The sequence below is a fragment of the Apteryx rowi genome, unplaced genomic scaffold, assembly GCF_003343035.1.
Source record: "Apteryx rowi isolate R43461 unplaced genomic scaffold, aptRow1 scaffold_627, whole genome shotgun sequence".
Taxonomy (NCBI): domain Eukaryota; kingdom Metazoa; phylum Chordata; class Aves; order Apterygiformes; family Apterygidae; genus Apteryx; species Apteryx rowi.
Genome location: NW_020450902.1, coordinates 463812 through 482143, shown reverse-complemented (window position 1 = coordinate 482143; position 18332 = coordinate 463812). Strand labels below are relative to the sequence as shown.

At 33.6% G+C, this 18332-nt stretch overlaps 1 protein-coding gene across 1 annotated transcript in view; it reads left to right on the top strand.

Annotated features, from left to right (window-relative positions):
- LOC112974808 (centrosomal protein of 128 kDa-like) overlaps positions 1-18332 on the top strand; it is a 119459-nt gene that overhangs the window by 35676 nt on the left and 65451 nt on the right. The window contains exons 10-12 of the mRNA XM_026084156.1: positions 1803-1979; positions 5183-5242; positions 7810-8002. Coding sequence (XP_025939941.1) covers positions 1803-1979; positions 5183-5242; positions 7810-8002 — 430 coding nt within the window. The remainder of the gene's footprint in view (positions 1-1802; positions 1980-5182; positions 5243-7809; positions 8003-18332) is intronic.

Sequence of the window (18332 nt, the reverse complement as noted above, 5' to 3'; positions counted from 1 at the left end):
TAAAGAATGTGTGTAAATATAAACCAAACGAGGCAAAAGAGCTTTAGCCAGGTCCTGGATTGTATCCCTCCAAAGATCGTAGATTTTAGGAGTAGGAATATTGGTCCTGTTGCATTCCTTAATTCTCATGTAGGTAACCAACAAATATCTAACCAAACTCTTCTATTTTTTTTTCACATTCTCTTAAAGTTATAGTGTAATTATGAACAATTTAGAGAAAATTTGAAGTGGATAAGCAATGTAATAACAATAAAAGCAATTATTTATAATTTTATGAAAATTGTTTCCTGCTTGAATATTTAAAAAAAGGCAAACAGAATTTTGTCAAACTTTCCCAAGACATTTTTGTCCTGCTGCTGTTTCTCATTCTGTCTTTGTTTTTCTAGAGATAAATGCCTGTCTAGCTGCTTAATGTTCAGCTTATTCATGTGTACTGTCAAATATTTATTTACATTCTCACTACCTTTAATATTTTTATCAGCATTGCTTTTCAAAAACCTACTGATGAATCTAGAGTTTATGAAGTCATTTTATTTTATAATGCCTTTTTCTGCTTTCTTGAGTTTTATTTTTGGTTTACATAATTGGTCCCACAACATTGCTTTTTAGTATGTTTTTCTTAACGTCAATATAGTCTATCTAGTGCTGCTTATATCTTAAATTTCTTCTTCTGCAACATTGTGATTTTGGATGAGCATTTCTATACATGGATAGAGATTTATCAACAACATTGAAAATGAAAGATTGTTTCTCATCTTTGACAAATTTAATTTGATTTATAAATTAAAATTCAAGAAAAAGGAAAAAAAAGTACATCTTACAGGAAATTGCTTATAAACTTTCCATGTTATCCTCATTTTAAAAAATGGATATCTGAGCCTTTAGCTGTAAAGTTCTTACTGTTGTATGTCAATTTAGTAATTTCTCATCCTTTTAAAATTAAATTTTGTGATGTAATAATTTATCTTAGCCCAGTACAAGAGATTTGTTCATTCATTGCTCATGGACCACTGAACTGTCATCAGATGATTTTTCATTAGCTCAGGAAAATTTCAGATTATTCAAATCAAGTAACAGAATGCCCATGGGCACTGTAGATTCTTTGTGGCTTTTCAGATTTTTCAGTTTAATTTTAAACTCATATTTTTTTTATTATAAATGAAGTACAGAATATCGGTAGGTGTTGAGCTTAAAACCTAATGGGATTCATTTTGAACGTAGATAAGGTAAAGAGACTGCTTGTAAATATAAAGGAAGTGAATCTGAATTTTAAAAAGGTATACGTCATGTTTAGTTATCTTCTGGCATTGGATCATAATATAAAATGCTTTACTTTCCTCTGCCTGGTCACTGTCCTATGAGGTATTTTTTGAACACTTTTTCTTGGGGAATGCATAGATTGCAAATACAGGTTTCCTTCAGGGATCTCTGTTTGTGATGCCAGAAACTGGATGCCTCTAACATGTTAAGAATAAAAGATAAAAAGAAGAGTGTTGATTGTGGGCTCTTTATCTACTGATGAAAAAGAGTTTTATGATAGAATGTATGGTTTTGACTCTGAAATTGGGCTCTATGATTGATGGTTTTGGATTTGGTAGCAGTTTCTTCATAACTGATTTGCAAGCGAATAAGGACAGCCAAGAGAGGAACAAATGAATAGCATAAGAAGGTATTATATTACATGGCAAGGATCTCAACTCAGTGCTTAAGTGAGTTCAGTGTGAATTTAAGACAAAAAGAGGTATTGGTATGTTATTAATGTAATGATTTCTCTTTGTTTTGCTTTTCCTCTTTTGCTCCAGGATAAACAGATCAGCAATGAAGAAGATCATTTGATAAGGATGGATGAAGCCAGACTGCAGTTCAAGGATCAGCTGCATCATTTAGAAATGGAACAGGAATCCATTCTTACTATGATAGGAAGTGAAATTGATGCTGCATGTGAAATTCTTTCTCGGGACTCTGCAGAGAAATTCAAAGTAATTCTAAGCTTTAAGTCTGCTGCAGGTTTTTAGATATCTCCTTAATGGATGATTGTAGCAGAACTTGTATGCATTGTTATCTGAGGAGCACATATTTGGTATAGATAATTTATGGAGAGTAAGATTATTGATGTTTAGCTGATACAGCTGCACATTGCCATGTATTGGAGTGAGATGCTATGAGGATCTGCCTGTACACTAATGGTTACCATTTTATTTTGCCAGTGGTTTTTGTAAGCGTGCTTTGTGTGCTGCTGTGAAAGGATCTTATGTCAGCCAGAGCTTCGAGGTAGATTTTCCTAGATCTCCTCCTTATAGGGAAGCTGCCAAAGAAAGACCTGAAAGGTTTTTAAAGTTAAACACCCCTCCCCTTTCCCCAGGTTTTATCAGAATTTCATTTAGCTACTTCATTTTTTAAAGTAGAGAAATAAATGCTAGAGATGAAAAGGCTTTCTAACCTACTCTCTGCTTGTGGATTGGGTCCTTGTTTACAGAAACTGAAACTCTTGAGTTTCTGCAAGCGCGCAGCTTGCTGTGATTTCACTGCTTCCCCCAGCTCTCCTGTCCTGCCACCCTTTCCCTCCCATCTGGAAGCTTTTTTTCACCTGAGTGTTCTCATTTGCTCCCCAGAGACAAAACAGTGTCTTTCTTGCTCCAGGTGATGCTACCTGACTAGTGTTAAATCAGTGTGGTACATAGATAAGAATAAAGAAAACAGTCTGTCTCAGCTTTTCCCTATACTCATTTGCATTATGCATACTTATATCACAAGTACTTGAGCTGGAGACATTTTAGGCTTAGCTCTAACCTTAAAGTGCACTCAGATTATACCTTTCTTGTCTTTTCATTTAAGAGCAGAGCATGCTTTCCTGCTCTGCTTTTCATGGTAACTTGGCTGGGCTGGGGCTGCCCTTGAAATAGAAATGTTTCAGCTGCAACACTGGAAAATTCGTTACCTCTTTTAACATTTTTTTCTTTATTTTCTATGTTATGTTTCCCTCCTCACCTGTTTTGCTTGATTGTGTGGAGAGAAGTTGCTTTGTTTCAGTCTTGTAACATGATTGTGTCTTTTTTTTTCTTCACTTAACCTGTGTGTTGGGACAATGTCTTAGCATTCAAGGAGCAGCTTCTAAGAAAACATATTCGACTAACAAGCTTCCTCCTCTGTACCCTTGCAGATGAGTGGTTAATTACTAGCTTTTTGTGACATAGTTGCGAGATTCTGGGATTGCCCATCTAAGGGTAACAGCTTGAACTTGCCTCCAACATCCTACAGAGTTTTTGTCTTCCGTGTAAAGCTCTGCTGATCCTTGTTTTCACAAATCTCCTAATTTATCTAGTTTAATTATCCCCTTTAACTGTTTACCATTGGCAAACTGAAAACAGGTTTGAATCTGAATTTTTGATTAGACAGTTAATGTAGCACAGTTTTATGTTGTCTGTTCTGAAAGAATTTTTAAACTTAAAAAAAGAAAGAAAAAAGGTAAGAAGATCCCTTTGTTATATTGTTCCTCTCCCCAGTACTTCAGGTATTGTCAAGGTTTGTGAAAGGGAAGCCAAGTTCTTACTTTCAAGGAATATCCCTGCAACTAATGTGAGCAATGAGGAATTTAAAGGAGAAATACTGGTGTTCAGAGAAATTAAGCACCAGCTTTAATCTTCCCAAAAGTAAAACATACTGAATTTTTTATAATCACCATTTATTGGTATCCTAAACAAAGAATTCCAGATTTATTGTTGAGATTTATTTTTCCAACCAGTCTTTTATTGTTATCTGAAATCTTACACTTTCAGTAACTGCTCTGGTCATGTTTCAACTCTAAACTGAATACTACCTTGTTTGAACATGGTTGTAAAGAATGAGTTTTGCTGACATGGAAGTCATGACTTTCAGGTATGCATTGCTTTGTAAAGTCATGATCAATATGACTAAATCATTTCTTTTCAACTGTGTCCAAAAGTGGAAATCATTTTCATGTAAAAAAACCATCTGTTTGTTCATAAGTAAGTACATGGTACTGTTTAGGCTCCTTTGGTCTCAGTTTAGATAATAAAGCCCACATAAATACGTGTTAAAGAAATAGACTTGTTACTAAAGTTATGAGACGTGGCCCAAAAAATACATAAAGACCTGCTGAATTGCAAAATGAGGTAAATTAAAAACAAGCCAAAAACTTTGAATTAGAGAAAGGCATGATATAATAGTCATGAGGTAGGTCCACATGGGACAAAGGATGAATCAGACATAAGGTTAATGGGAACTTCATTTTAACTGGACTTCCATTAAAAGAGAGGTGTGTACAGACTGCTTTTTTCCCCTTGTCCATCAGCTTGTAAAATGAAAAAAAAAAAAAAATCCATTATCACTGCCTTTTTAATAAATAATAGAGGAAGTATATATGAAAGTATCTTTAAAATAAGTTTTAAATATATATAGTTCAGTTGGATTGCAGAAAAGAGATATATCACATTTTCTTGTTGTATGAAGTATTAATGAAACATTCCAGCATAGGTTCTTCTTCTCTTTTTATCCACTTCATGAAAAATTACAATGATTAATTTTCTTACTTATGCCCATCAGGTATTTAGAGTAAGTGATTTGTCTTTTATACAGAGACACTGGAAAGACCATCAAGAAGCATAAATGTTTTTAAGATTTTAAGTGTTTTAACCTTTTTCACTTTGTGATAAAACAAGAAATAGGTATTTATGGTGTAGGCAATAACTGCATATTGCATTTCTGTAGATATCCTGGTAACAATTAAATAACTAACAAGAATGTGTTATGCTACTTTTGGTTCATGTGCAGTAACTATATTGTTCTACAGAATGGAGGAAAAAACAGGTGAATGACTTTAAAGCTTTCTTTGAAATGCATTTTATTGTTTTTGTTTTTTTTATCTTGATGCAAAGATATGTACTGAGCATGTTCCAAACATGTCAATGTAGTGACTCTTAAGAGAAAAGTATACAAATTCAGAATATAACAACTTACTTTTGACTTAAGTTGTACTTCTAAATAAAATTTACCTTTAAATGTGACTAATTCATAGTTAGACAGTTCTTTCAAAACACTTCCAGATATGATTTCCAAAGTGGATTTTTAGCAAATAATATTTACCTGATGATTTTTAGTAAGCAGAAGAGTCTTTCTTTTTGGTGTCTGATTCCTTTTTCTGTGCCTATTCCTTTCCCCTTAGGCAATATCGCTTACACCTATGGTGCTGAATGATCCTCATCGCTGGTTAGCAGAAACAAAGGTAATAATGAATCCTCCTGAAATTATTATTGTCAAATCTTAGTGAATAAGCCAGTATCCAACATTTATAATTATTCAGTAGAAAGTGTTTGAAAAGGCAAAGGGGAAAAGGAAAAAGACAAAAGCATTTCTTTGGCAACAATCTTGGTACTCACAGACTATTATTTCAACTGATAGCAAAATCTGGAAGATGATTCTATCAAAAGATACCTCTATAGCCAGATTAACAGCAATGCTGTTTTTGCAAAAAAATGCATTAATGTATGTGCAGTGATAGCTTTTAGATTAGCATTTCCCACTGTGTCAATTGTTTTGAGATGAGAAAAACATGAGAATGTAGCCAGTAGATTAAGTTTGTTATATGGGATTTTAGCAAAACAAGAAATGTTTTTTGAAATAAGACTGTTCTTTATTAAATCTAAAGAGTATTAGAGTGGATTCTTGGAAAATGAGCTTATTTTCCTTCCCTCTTTGTTTAAAGTTTCTGTATCCAATAATGTGGGTGCACAAATGCTTGGAAACTTATTTAAGGGGATGGCTGGTAACTTCTAACCTTTGCTTTTCATTTTTCAACGCTCCCATCTCCCCCTCCCCCTTGAAGACAAATCGAAACTGTTTGCTCATAAGATAATTTAAGGTTATTGATGTATATGCTCTATGTAGGACATGTAGACCAAGAGAGACTGTCACTATAAATAGCAGAGATAAGATTTGAATCAAAGGAGGAATATTATGTAGGAAATATTTTCACTATTTAGATAAGTGATACTGACATAGTATTGAAAAGACACCTAGCAATCATTTGCATATATTTGCCAGATAAATTTCTTTAGCTACCAGAGGTGAGGCCAGAATGAATGAGAACTTAAAGTCCCTTACTAATATTTATTTATTTATTTATTTATTTATTGCTTTTGGTCTAAATACGGAGTGAAAATACTCATCAGAGTGAAAAAGATAGGTATTTAAGAAATATAAATCTGTGAATATCTTGCCACTATTGGTAGCCACATTTCCATTTCTGGGTCATTGCAACTGCAGATGAATATTCAAAAACTGCAGTCATCTTATTTTTCCTAAATTTCTGAAATCCAAGTTGTTTGCATCTAGTCCAAGGGGTGGGAAATTTGTTTATAACAGTAACTACCTTGGTACTGATCTTTTTCTAACATAATTAAATATTCTGTTCCCATTGTCAACTGTTTTTGCGGACAAACTAGTTACAAATTGTCCCTTTTTCAAACCTGGTCTTGTTTACCTCATCTGGCTTTTGGTTCTTCTCTCTAGATAACTATAGTTTCTAGAAGCTGCAAATTTGCTTCACATACAGATAATTTTTCAGAAGTGACTTCTGAAATTTAGTATTAAATACATAGCTTGCTCCCAGTATTTTTCATAACACTTCCTGTTTGCAAGTAATATTTTGATTACCACATCTTGCAGTTTAAAACATATTAGGGACATTTGTTTTAATTTTTTTGTTAAAATTTTTTTTTTGATTTTCCATCTTATGTGTCTTGTACTTTGTCCCTATATATTTAAATTGTGTAGATTTCATGAGTCTCCCTATCCATTTCCCTTTATTACATAAATTTTTAAGGGGAAGAATTGCTTTGCTATTCATCAAACTGCTGACTCTCACACTTTTCAGGAGCACATCATCAGTGGGCGGTGGAGTTTAGCTGTAGTCTGAATCTTCCCTACCATTTTGTATTGTTCAGATCTGTATGTATACTATAAAATAGCTTAGATTTGACAATATTAGGGAGAAAAAAATTGCATCCTGGTACAGGAAAAAAGTAATGTAGGTCTGTAGTTAATAAGTGGAACGTATCTCAGTTTCTTTCCTTGAGTCCTAGGTCTCTGCAGTAAAAGATAATGATTTTGTCTTTCCGGGTCCAGAGTGCATTATTACTTGAGTTTGGGGTTAGTGATAGCCAAGACTTTTTCTAGTTAAAGAATTGGATCATTAATATATATTTGTGGTCTTCTCTTTTACTACTGCTAGATTTACTATAGTGACGATGAATTGTCTTATTTATGAGCTCTCTTTTCCTTTTCCCTCTGTAAGAATCTTAAATGTTGTCTTTTGCTGACCATAAAGGATTGCTGTGACTTAACTTTTAATGCAATTGAATGCTTTAAATTCCTTTAATGTAGGATGGAGAGAGAAAGGTTTTCTGAAAGGAAGGAATATCTCTTGGTGTCTATATATACTCTAATTCAGTGTGAATTTCCATACATATATCTGCAAATTCATGTTCCTGATATAAATAATCTGTGCGTTGCTTCTCCATTTACAGGTTATCAGCCAAAATATGTATATGTGTTTTGAGGCTTTTTGAGGGTCAAAATATGCCCTTTTAATATATCTGAATATTCTCTTTTATTATTGTTACGCAGTAATAGCTACAAATAAGGTAGCTATTACTGCATAACAATTTATTGTTTATATTAGTGCATAACGATACTGCGTACAATCCAAAGGTAATTTGCTTAGTTAACATTTATGTCCTGCTATTTTTATTAGAATTCTTTCCTTTTTATTATCCCTATTTTTTAATGTAGACTAAACTTCAGTGGCTGTGTGAGGAGGTGAAGGAAAGAGAAAGTAAGGAAAAGAAGCTGCGATGCTACTTACGGCAGAGCCGAGAACAGCTCAAGCATTTTGCGCGGATGAAGGAGTCTGAACATCAGTCTCTCTTCAAACAAATAAAAAGGCAAGAACAACTTTTGGAAGAAGTTCACAGAGAAAAGAGAGGTGAGTTGCTGGTTCCATTTTTGTTACTAAAGAGAGAGAGAGATTTAAAATACTCCTAATTATAATTCTTATAGTGCATAAGATAAGATGTATTTTATTGACTAGTAATTGCAAGTTCTAATTTGGTGACTTGCTAGTGATAACCAAGAAAACAAACATTTTTTTGTTTCCCTTTGGTTAAATATGCCTTTTTTTGCCAACAACTACATTTCAGCCTAGTACAATGGCTGAATAACATATGAATTTGCAGCATGGGCAGCGGACATAGCAATTATTTTTCAACTGTACTATCTGAGGCATTTTGCAACTGGAAGCAGAAATTATAGAAGAGTTTAAGGCAGCATTGATTTATATTTATGCTACTTTTATCTGTCAAAATTAAAAGTCCAAAGCAATCCCAAGTCCTTTGCAGTTACTTCCTTTTGCTTAAATTGGATGTACAAAGAACTTTGGCAAATTTTCCTCTCATCCATTCTTCTGTATTGCAAAAAGGAGTAATACAAGCTTTGGTGCTAATTAAAATGAATTACAACATGTTATGTATATATACCACAAATACCACGTAAGACTAGTGTGCTTCCTCTGTAGGTCTGTACGTCTTGCTCTGCAGTGGTGTGTATGCTAGCATCCACACCATCCGTACTTAGCCTAAAAGGGAAATACTACTCAGATTTTATTGAGGGTTATAAAGTTCTGGTGGGGGTGGCCCCAGTATCCTCAAGAGAAGAGCTGTTTCTGAATATTAGCCCAGGTACTTGTAGTTTATTACTTTACAATTTCTTGGAGATGGACTTTGCTTGTAGTAGAGAAGGGTGCTTTCATCTTTCATTAGGAGCTCCTTATTCTAGCATCTCAGGAAAACAGGAAGATTTCACTCTTCATCATTCTGCTTTTCATACATTTACAAGATCACTTATACTGTATCATTTGTAGTTTAATTAAGCACATGATTTCAATAAAGAATATTTTTATAGTAAAATCAAAGCATTATCGTAAACAGAACATAGACAATTTTCAGTGTGCCTTTATTTTCGTCTTCAAAAAGCTTTGTATTTCAGTATTATAAATCAATATTGGTTGTTATAAACCATGTAAGAAAGGATCCTTGTTAAATCAAAAGTTAACTGAAGTGTAAAATTGGTCTTGGTCAGAAAGAATTCGTGCATATTATCAAGTTGAGTCACCGTCTTTCTAAGAGTCCCATCATAGTTTGTGAAAGTTTATCTTCAAAGGTGTATGTTATTTGCCTTCGTTACTTCTTTTGAAACATCACTCCAGATACTTACTGCTCTGATGTTTAGAAGTTTACTTTACTTTCCAAGAGGGGATTTTTATTAAGTGGTTGGAAAATTAGTCAGATATTACGTGCTGTGCACTGACCCACATGTGATTAAGCTGGATAAAACCAGAATTAACTGTTGTCAATACATACTCCTGTATTCCCATAATAATTGGAGGTAATTTTCTGTCCTGGGATATGACTGTGTAAAAACATAATGGTAGAATAAAAAGCATAATACAGCTGAAGATGTTAAGAATAATGAAAATTTATGTTTAGATTTTGAGACGTGTTGAGTTCCTTTTTCATCTGCTAAATGGCTGCCCAAATCATCTAATTCTGTAACAGATGGCTTGAGCAGGACTGGATAGCTCCATAAAATATTCAAATTTTGGACTGTTCCTCAGAGATAATGTAAGTGTAAGTCAGCAGCCTGTGTAGATTTCTCATGATACTTGAAGATAACAAGTCTTCAGATTGAGAGATAACTCAGGTTACCCTTTGATAAGGGAGTACACATCCTGCTTTGTATGCTGTGCAGTAAGTTAAGGGAAGATCAGGCCCTCTTCTGAGAAGACAAGAAAAAATTTCTCAAATAGAAAGCATAAATATGAATTTCCTTGCTATTAAAAGGTACATGTGACTTAAGCAGCTTAAACATTACCAGTTATGGGTAAGTAACATCTCTTAATCACCTTCTTTTCATCAATGATTTCAGACCTTTATCATATCCCATTTTGTCATCTCTCTTTTCCAAGCTGAAAATCTGACCTCATTTTATTTCTCTCTGTATGGAAAATATTACGTACTTCAGGTTGGTCTATTCACACACCTCTGTGCTCCTTCTTGTAAATCATTTATGAGGCAGTCTGATTGAAACTCTGTGAAGTATTTGAAATGTGATTCACTGCAACGTTCTTCTAAGAAATTGAGTTTTCCTAAGTTTATCTCGCAATGTATTGTGACATAAGGGATAAATCCCTGAAGAAATCTTGTCCATATTAAACAAAAGTTCAAGAGGCCAACAGTTTAACAACAGGTGGTGAGGAAAACATTTAAAAAACTATAAACTCTCTTTAAGGAAGAATTCTGAACATCATCCACTAGCCAAGGGAACTAGATCCTGAAGTTCTCATGTGAAAAGAGGGAAAGCAAGGAATCTCATTAGAAGAACTTCATTCATGGTGTTAAGACTTAAAATTACCTCAAGACCTGCACTGAATGTTTTGAGAATATTCTCAGTGTTCTCTTAGTATTCTGAACTTCTCCAGTGCTCGCTTGCTCACTTGCTCACTTGCTCTCTAAAAGATACTATACCAGCAGAAGAGCAAGCTTCTGAAAGCATCAGAAATATGTGGATAGCTGGGAATCTGACAAGCTGAATTAGAAGGAAAGTAATCCAAGAAAAGAAAGAGATGGCTAGCACGGTGATTATTGGTCTCAGAAAAAGGAACAGTGCAAACAGAGAGAAGCCTGTGTGAAAATGATCAGTGAGAAAACGAACAAACTGACACTGGGTCAGGGATCAGAATTGCCTTATTTAAATAGATCCTCTAACAAAATTTTATCTGAAAGAGTCAGAAATGAAGAATCTACCTAGTCTGGAAAAAATGAAAGACTATATGATGAGAGGCTATATTTTTACATTTATGAAAGGTTGACGCTAACCTGAGCGATTAGAGATTAAGTACTTCTACTGAAAGTTTGGCTTGTAGGTAAACCTTGAGAAGTATTGACGTGCTTTATGGGCTGGTGTAGCCTATAAATATGGCTGACATGTCACCTCTTTTGAATCTTTTTATGTAATGTGTTAGACTTTATGTAATATGTTTACACTTCTCACTGTCATGGCAATATCTTTCGGTTGCCTCAGTTTCAGAAGAAATTGTCACCTATTGGATTTTCTCTTTTTGCGCTTTCCATACAAACTTTGTTCCGGTCACCGTTCAAGGCTCAATACTGGTAACAATGGGCCGCTCATTTTATCAAACAGGATAATTACTATTTTTTAAGCATTTTGGTAATAGTCATTTTGTATTTAGATTGATGTAGACTCAGACCAGATCAGACTAAACTTTGAAATAAATTTAGTCACAACTTCTGGTGTCTGACTTTTTTTATTATTATTGAAAAAATCTTTTGTGAAACATTAACAAAAATAAAGCAATTAATAACAGAATAATGATAGCAGTAACAATTAACAATAACAAAAAGTTATTGTAAATGCTTTGTAGAACAAGGCAGATTATTTTCTTTACAAGAACAGTAAGATCCTATCAAGATTTTCTAACTGCACTTTTGAATATAGAACTTTGAAAGAGAATATGCTTTGATCCTTTAAGCTTGAATGTTTCTATTTTTATCCTTCATTTGTTTAAAATGATAGAGCCAAGACCATGTTATAATATTAATAGTGTTTTAGTGTTCTTTGAATAACTATCTGCTAAGATTATCTCTCTAAGGCCTTAGTTGCCATTTTTAATTTAAGTGCACTGGAAACAACACAAATCAGATTAAATTTTTAATTCTATAGTACCTGCTTTGGTTAAGGCTTTGTCAAAGTTTCATAGCATGGATTTTAATTTTAAACTGTCTGCAGAGTTACCATGAAAAAAATATTAAACTGAAAATAGTTACTTATATAACAGTGTGGTGAAAAGTACTGGTTTTCACTGAGCAGGGAAAAAAAGAAGTAATCTTGTGCCATCTATTCATAATGGACATTCCTGTGTTCCCTACAAATATGTGTGGTTACATTGGTTACCTGACATGTTACAGTTTTTGTAATTCTAAGTAAATGATGTTTTCTTCTGTCTGCTTCTGTAGGTAGATGCTCATTAAGGGAGATAAAAGAAAGTAATGCTTTTTTAATACAGTTGCATATCTGTTAATTTTCTGTATAACAGAAAAAAGTAAATACACTTTAAAATTCCCCTAAATAAAGGATGAGAAATAGGACTTATAAAAAGATGACAGGATGCAGACAGCCCAGGCCAGTGTATGTGTTTAAGGCCTGGGGCCAGCATACATGCCCTTGCTGATGATCCAGAGACACACGGGGCATGAAGATAGCAGCTGAAGGACAACAACCTCAGATAAAAGATAGGAACCAGGAACATCAGCTGAAGTACTTGGAACAACAGTCAAAGGCTTCAGTTATAAGTAGCCATAGATGTTTCTATAGTTACATCTCCTACTAGTCATTCTTCCAAGGCATTGCCCCTCCTGTGGTTACTTTGGTCCAATTAAAAAGGTTTGATCACCCCAAAACTGCTAATTGAGTCTAAACTGAGGAATGTTCAGATGAACTAACTAGCTATGACTGCTACTGATAGATTTTTTTCCAAAACAATCCCCTTGCAATCTTCACTTAAAAGTATTCCTAAAAGATTCTTAAATTTAATTTAAAAAAGTTTAATTTCTGTTTTTTTATTGAATTCTTTAATTTCTGATTTTAATATTAATGATAATGGGTAATCGTTTTGGTTGTTCTGTTTAAAGGGAAATAAGAAAGCGTTCAAGAGTATTTATAGATAAATATCTAACAGCTTAGAAAAGTTAGTTTCCCAAAGGAAAAAACAAAAAATTCCAAAACTAAATAACATAGAAAAGATCTTAAGCCAAAAGGAGAAGGCAGTGTAATGAAATGTTAGAAAATTCAAATTAAGGAGATAGAGTGGTGGTTGGCTTTTATTACTTTAAGACAAAAAATTAAAAAGGTACCTTTTCCAGAATAGAAAGACACTGAATAATGACATCATGGGTAAAGCCCAGATGCAGGAATAAAGCAAATTATTTTGCTTTGTGGAGGTGGCCCCTCCACACTTTTGTTTTTAAACATCAAAGCATAGTTGACTGCATTGCTGGTTCAGTCAACTTTGGTGCAAATGAATGAAAATATTTTCTGCTGCATTTAGAATGATGCAGATTTTAGATGGAAAAGTTTATAAGAAAGGGAAATACACTCATGGATGTGGGTGTCTGTGTCCACCAAAGGTGTAACATGAAATGTTTTTCTGAATGTATACCACAGTCTAAAAATAGTTCATGAATTTAAATTCACAGAGAACTGAAATTATAAAAACAAGAGAGAAATTACACTCAAAATTAGTATGCTGATTTCCCTCTTAAGGATCTTACAGTTTCTTCATGTTTGTTTTTGTGGGAAAGAATAAAAAGACTTATGGTGGACATACCAGAAATAGGTAGGATGAATATTTAAAGATAAACTGCCTTATCGAAGAACCATTAGCCATGTGTCAGGAAACTTTATCATCTTTAATACATCTGTTAAAACTCTAACTACATGGTCTTTTGTCTTTTCCGTTCATCGCCAACTCATTTGTAAATATCTAGGAACTTTCTTGATTGTAGGTTTTTTGCTTCTCCTTATTAATTTCTACAGAAGTGTTAGTGTCATCACAGTCGCATCTTTGGGGTGTAAACTGGCTGTTTAAATAGCATAATATTGACAAATATAAGTAAGCTGATGTAAAGATTCGTGAATGAGAGAATAGGAAATTAAGGAAAATACTGTAATGTAGTATAGTGTCTCAGGACTGTTTGCAAAGTAACAGAAGTTCCATAGTTCTCTGGTGCTGTCTTGAGATTGGCTACAGTTGTCTTCCCTTCTTGATGATCATAGTGTCCTGGAGAGGTGAGAAAATCAGAAAACTGGCAATATTTTTAAATACCTCAGAACTGAAGAGGGCATTGGTACTGGTTTCAGGTTTTGAAGGTTTGTACCTTCATTGTTTGCATGGATGGCACTTCACTACTTAACAAGTTCTTTATCTGGCATCTCACCCAGTCTGATATTTCATGAAGTAATTTCTTAGGTAAATACCATTTCAAGTTTATTTTAATAGCATTGCACTAAGTATTCAATATTTTGACAAAGTGGGCAAGGTCTGAGGAAATAGAAGCTATAAATTCCAATTTCTTACTAAGCTTCTTGGTCATTTCCCTTCTGGGGTCACTGAGCATAGTGAGGTAGGCTTACAGATTTGTTTCAAAATTAGTTCAAATCATAAGGATCTTATTATAGAGAAATGTTTTTAGGTAGCAAAAATACTGTCTTCCTGAATTGCCCCCAAGACCTGGGCCAGACTTCTCTCATGTGCTTTGATCTTACTAGTTTGGGTAGTCTGAAAAGCGCAGACATATAAATAACACACAAATCAATGAAAGTCGATATTTGATCCTGGTGGTACCCACAGGTCATACAGACTTAGTTATGGTTTAGTTACTGGTTAGTTTAGTCAACAGAAAACATCAGCTCTGTGTCTCGAACAAAAGTAGAACAGTAACATTCTTGGAAAATTTAGTCGAGAAGCTTGCCATAATTTTGTAAGTGTAAAATTACATAAACTAAGGAAGAATACTTCTTTTCTTAATGTTGTCAATATGATTCAGAATAAAATTACAGCATGTGCTTTATATAGAGGTTTTTTCTAGGTTTTGATGCATTTTGTTGCAATGTGGTAATTTAATTGAGTACCAAAACCATGAAAGCATAGGATTCAGTGGTTGGATTCACTCACTTCGGCACTGTGCTTGAAAATTTGAATTTAGTTTTGCTGCAATGATAATCTTGGATACTGTACCCAGAACTGTCTGCTTGGCTCTGAGTTTTCCCTTTTAGTCCTTTAGTGTATGAATATTCTGTCATGCTTAAAATGCCAGTGTGAGGTAGAGAATTATTGTTTGTTTTATGTTCCCTTATGTTCCCTATGTCTCAGTTCCACATATGTTTATGTGGAACTGAGACATAGGGACAAAATGACTTGCCTAAAGTCATGGGAAGTTCTACAAGAAAATAGGGAAATAGGGAGGCAAAGCTAATTTCTGCAGGCCCAACAGTGTATCAATCAACCTGAATTTCTCTGCTTAATCTGTTTCAAAAAGGAGATCGATGATGGGAGGCTTCAGTAAAGACACTGAAAGCAAAGTTGTGACATGGAAAACTTTTTATATGAACAGGAACTGAAAGGATTGGCATTCTGTAGCTGAGGGGGAAGGGCTACAGAGGCATGATTACATAGTAAAAGATCAAGTGGTAGGCTAGGGAATTTTGATCTCCCTCTTTTAACTGTGTGACATATGGTGAAATTTTAAAAGTAACAAAATTAAACTGCTAAAAATAATTTTTAATGCAGTATTTAAACTAGGATGAAACCCATTTTCACAAGAGGTAATTGAGGCACAAATATATGAGTATTAAAAAATAAGTTGGAGCACTTCTTGAAAATGCAATAGCTGAGTGTTTTACCCAAAATAAAAGGTTTTCAGAATCTTTCAGTAATCTTTCAGTAACCTTTTGACACCTTGTGTTAGATCTCACAGTGTTTACCCTGGAAAACTTAAAAGTTAAGAAAACACAATTTCCTTTTTATTTTTCATGAGGAAAAAGTTTCCATTGCTACCCAAACCCCTTAAATCTTTTGCCATTTTCATTCCTTTTAAATTCTGTAATCAAACTATACCTCCTGCATAAACAATAGTAGTTTATTTTCTCTTTGGTGTATGTCTGAATTTTTAGTTTCTGATTAGGAATGTTTTTCACAATGTGTTTGCTAGTCTTAGCTCGGAAGGATGGTTTTCAGCAGCTCAGGAGGTATTATCTTGGAGCATATCACGTTTCTTTTAAAAATAATATATTAAGTAAATGAATAACATTGACTGAGCTCAGGCCCTGGCCTTATTTACCTCTGTGTCCTTTCTTAATCTTTCCATCTCTGCATTAGTGGGATTTTACTTGCTTTAGCCACATTTGTCTGTGTGCCAGAGTATTTGTAATCTCAAAATTAGTTCTGAAGACAACTAACTCTGTATACATAAAGTAGTGAATTAAAAAAAAAATTAAGCTGCAGCACTCTTTTTGTTATTGCTTAAATCCCTTTAAAATGTTATGAGTAATGTAATTTTGGCATAATTTTTTAATTTAAGGTGTTAAGAGTATGTGGTTTTGGGTAACAAATATTACATGCTTAAATAAATGTGTATCTTTTATACGGACGTTATTTGTATGTTACATTAAGGCTCATTTACGCTGTGAGAATGACTACAGAGAGAAAACTTTATATAAAGAGATACCTGAACATCTGAAATTTTTGGGAGGAATCTGTTGAAGTGTTTAGAAGTTAGCCATGGTTCTTGTATTTCTAATGGTTCTTTTATTTCAAGTTAATATATTGCTACTTCAGAAAAGACATGGATGGTCAATAAAGACATGTTATATTAGCAAAATAAGATCTTATGTGTTCAGCAAGACCTTGTCCATTCCATTTTTTTATAAATCCGTGCTGGTAAAGCTATAGTGATGTAAGAAGAGCAAGTGCATTGTTCTACTGTGCAGAGCTTACACCAATGCAATTTATGTAAAAACAGTGTTTGCAGGATATTATTTTACATATTTGAGATAATATCCCAGGTGATTCAGACCATATTCTGTACAACCTCTCAACGTCCACACTCTATAGTCACACTTACATTGTTAGTTTTTTAGAATTGCTCTGATATAAATTATACTACTAAGTAAGGCCTTGTGAATGGTAATGATTCCAGTCCTAAGCTAGGGTAGATTTATGTTAGATCCATCTTTCACATGCGCAAAACTATACCAGGCAAGTTTGTGGTGTTGTGCTTTTTGCATTAAGTTTATCATCCACTCTGTTCTCATTTTAATTATATTCACTGTAGTCAAGAGTCAGAAGGAAAGAAATTTCTGTGCATTGTCTTAGATTTGAGGAAACAAAACAATTTCAGAAGAGACTCTTAGATTTCTCGTTGCTTGGAGTGATGGCATCATCTTCTCTGGTTAACCATATCATTAGCTACTAGTTCAATCATTTGTGAAGATCAAGTAGAGTATATTTTACAAAGATAGGCAAGAAGTGGTTTTGGTAAGAAGATCTCTGAAGCAAGGCATCCATTTATTTTAATCTGTGGGATTTTTTGTAGATAGGTTCAGTCAGGATGATTTTTCTGCTGTGGAAAATAAAGATTCAAAGAGATTGTTATGTTAAGGTAGACTCAAAATGTAGATAAAATTTTGTCAAAGCAAAGGTTTTTTTAACTTCCTTTTTTTCTTTTTATGAAATACGTTTAATAGTGAAGCACATACACTATTTTGAATATAACTTTTAGCCTTGTTTTGCCATTTCAACCTTGTTTCCTTCTTTCTCATTTGTTTTATTTTTTCATATATTACCTTTTATTATCCTTATATGACAATGCAATCTGTGGCAGAGGGAATATCAGAAGGTATTTTAAGGTCCTACATAACTGAATAGTGAATGGGACCATGAAGTAAGGAAAAGTCTTTTTAAGCATGCAAAAAGGAATCTGAAGGCTTTCAGAGAAACTCTCCATAATATATATTTTTAATGATGAACTTAAAAATACATGAAGTTGTAGTATAATTACTATTCAAATAATTTCTTCTTAATAGTGTTCTTGCCCTTTAAATGAATTTTTTTTTTTTTAAATGTGATGGGGGAAGGAGGAGGGAGGACTTCTAAGTTATTTTAAACTTTGCCAAAATGAACTTGCATTCAGAGTCTTAGAGGAATGGAAATAAGTCCAAATGATTTGGAATTCTTATCCTGTGGGGTTTTTTTGTATTGGAAGGCTGGAAATAACAGTCTGGTGATGCATTGCTCAAATTATCTAATATTTTATGCAACTGTTTTTGTTTGCCATTATGTTTTTATGCAATCATAAAAATATGGCTGCCATTGTGAAAAACTGAAGGTAAGAGATGGGGTCAAATTGTAGCTGAGATTATTTTAAGACTTCTACTTTCTCAATCACATACTTTAAATACTTATCTGAAACTTGTGTACAGATTTATGGTTTAGAAAGATGCATCCTTTTAATACTAAATTGCTGAGTTTGTAGTGCACATTAATACCAAGAGGCTAAAATTATTAGTTTTACTTCTTGGCATAACTACACAAATGGGGATGGAAATTTAATGTATAGTAACTACATAGAATCTATTACTAAATCTTTTTTCTTGTTGCGAATTATGACTTTTTTCTTTAAACC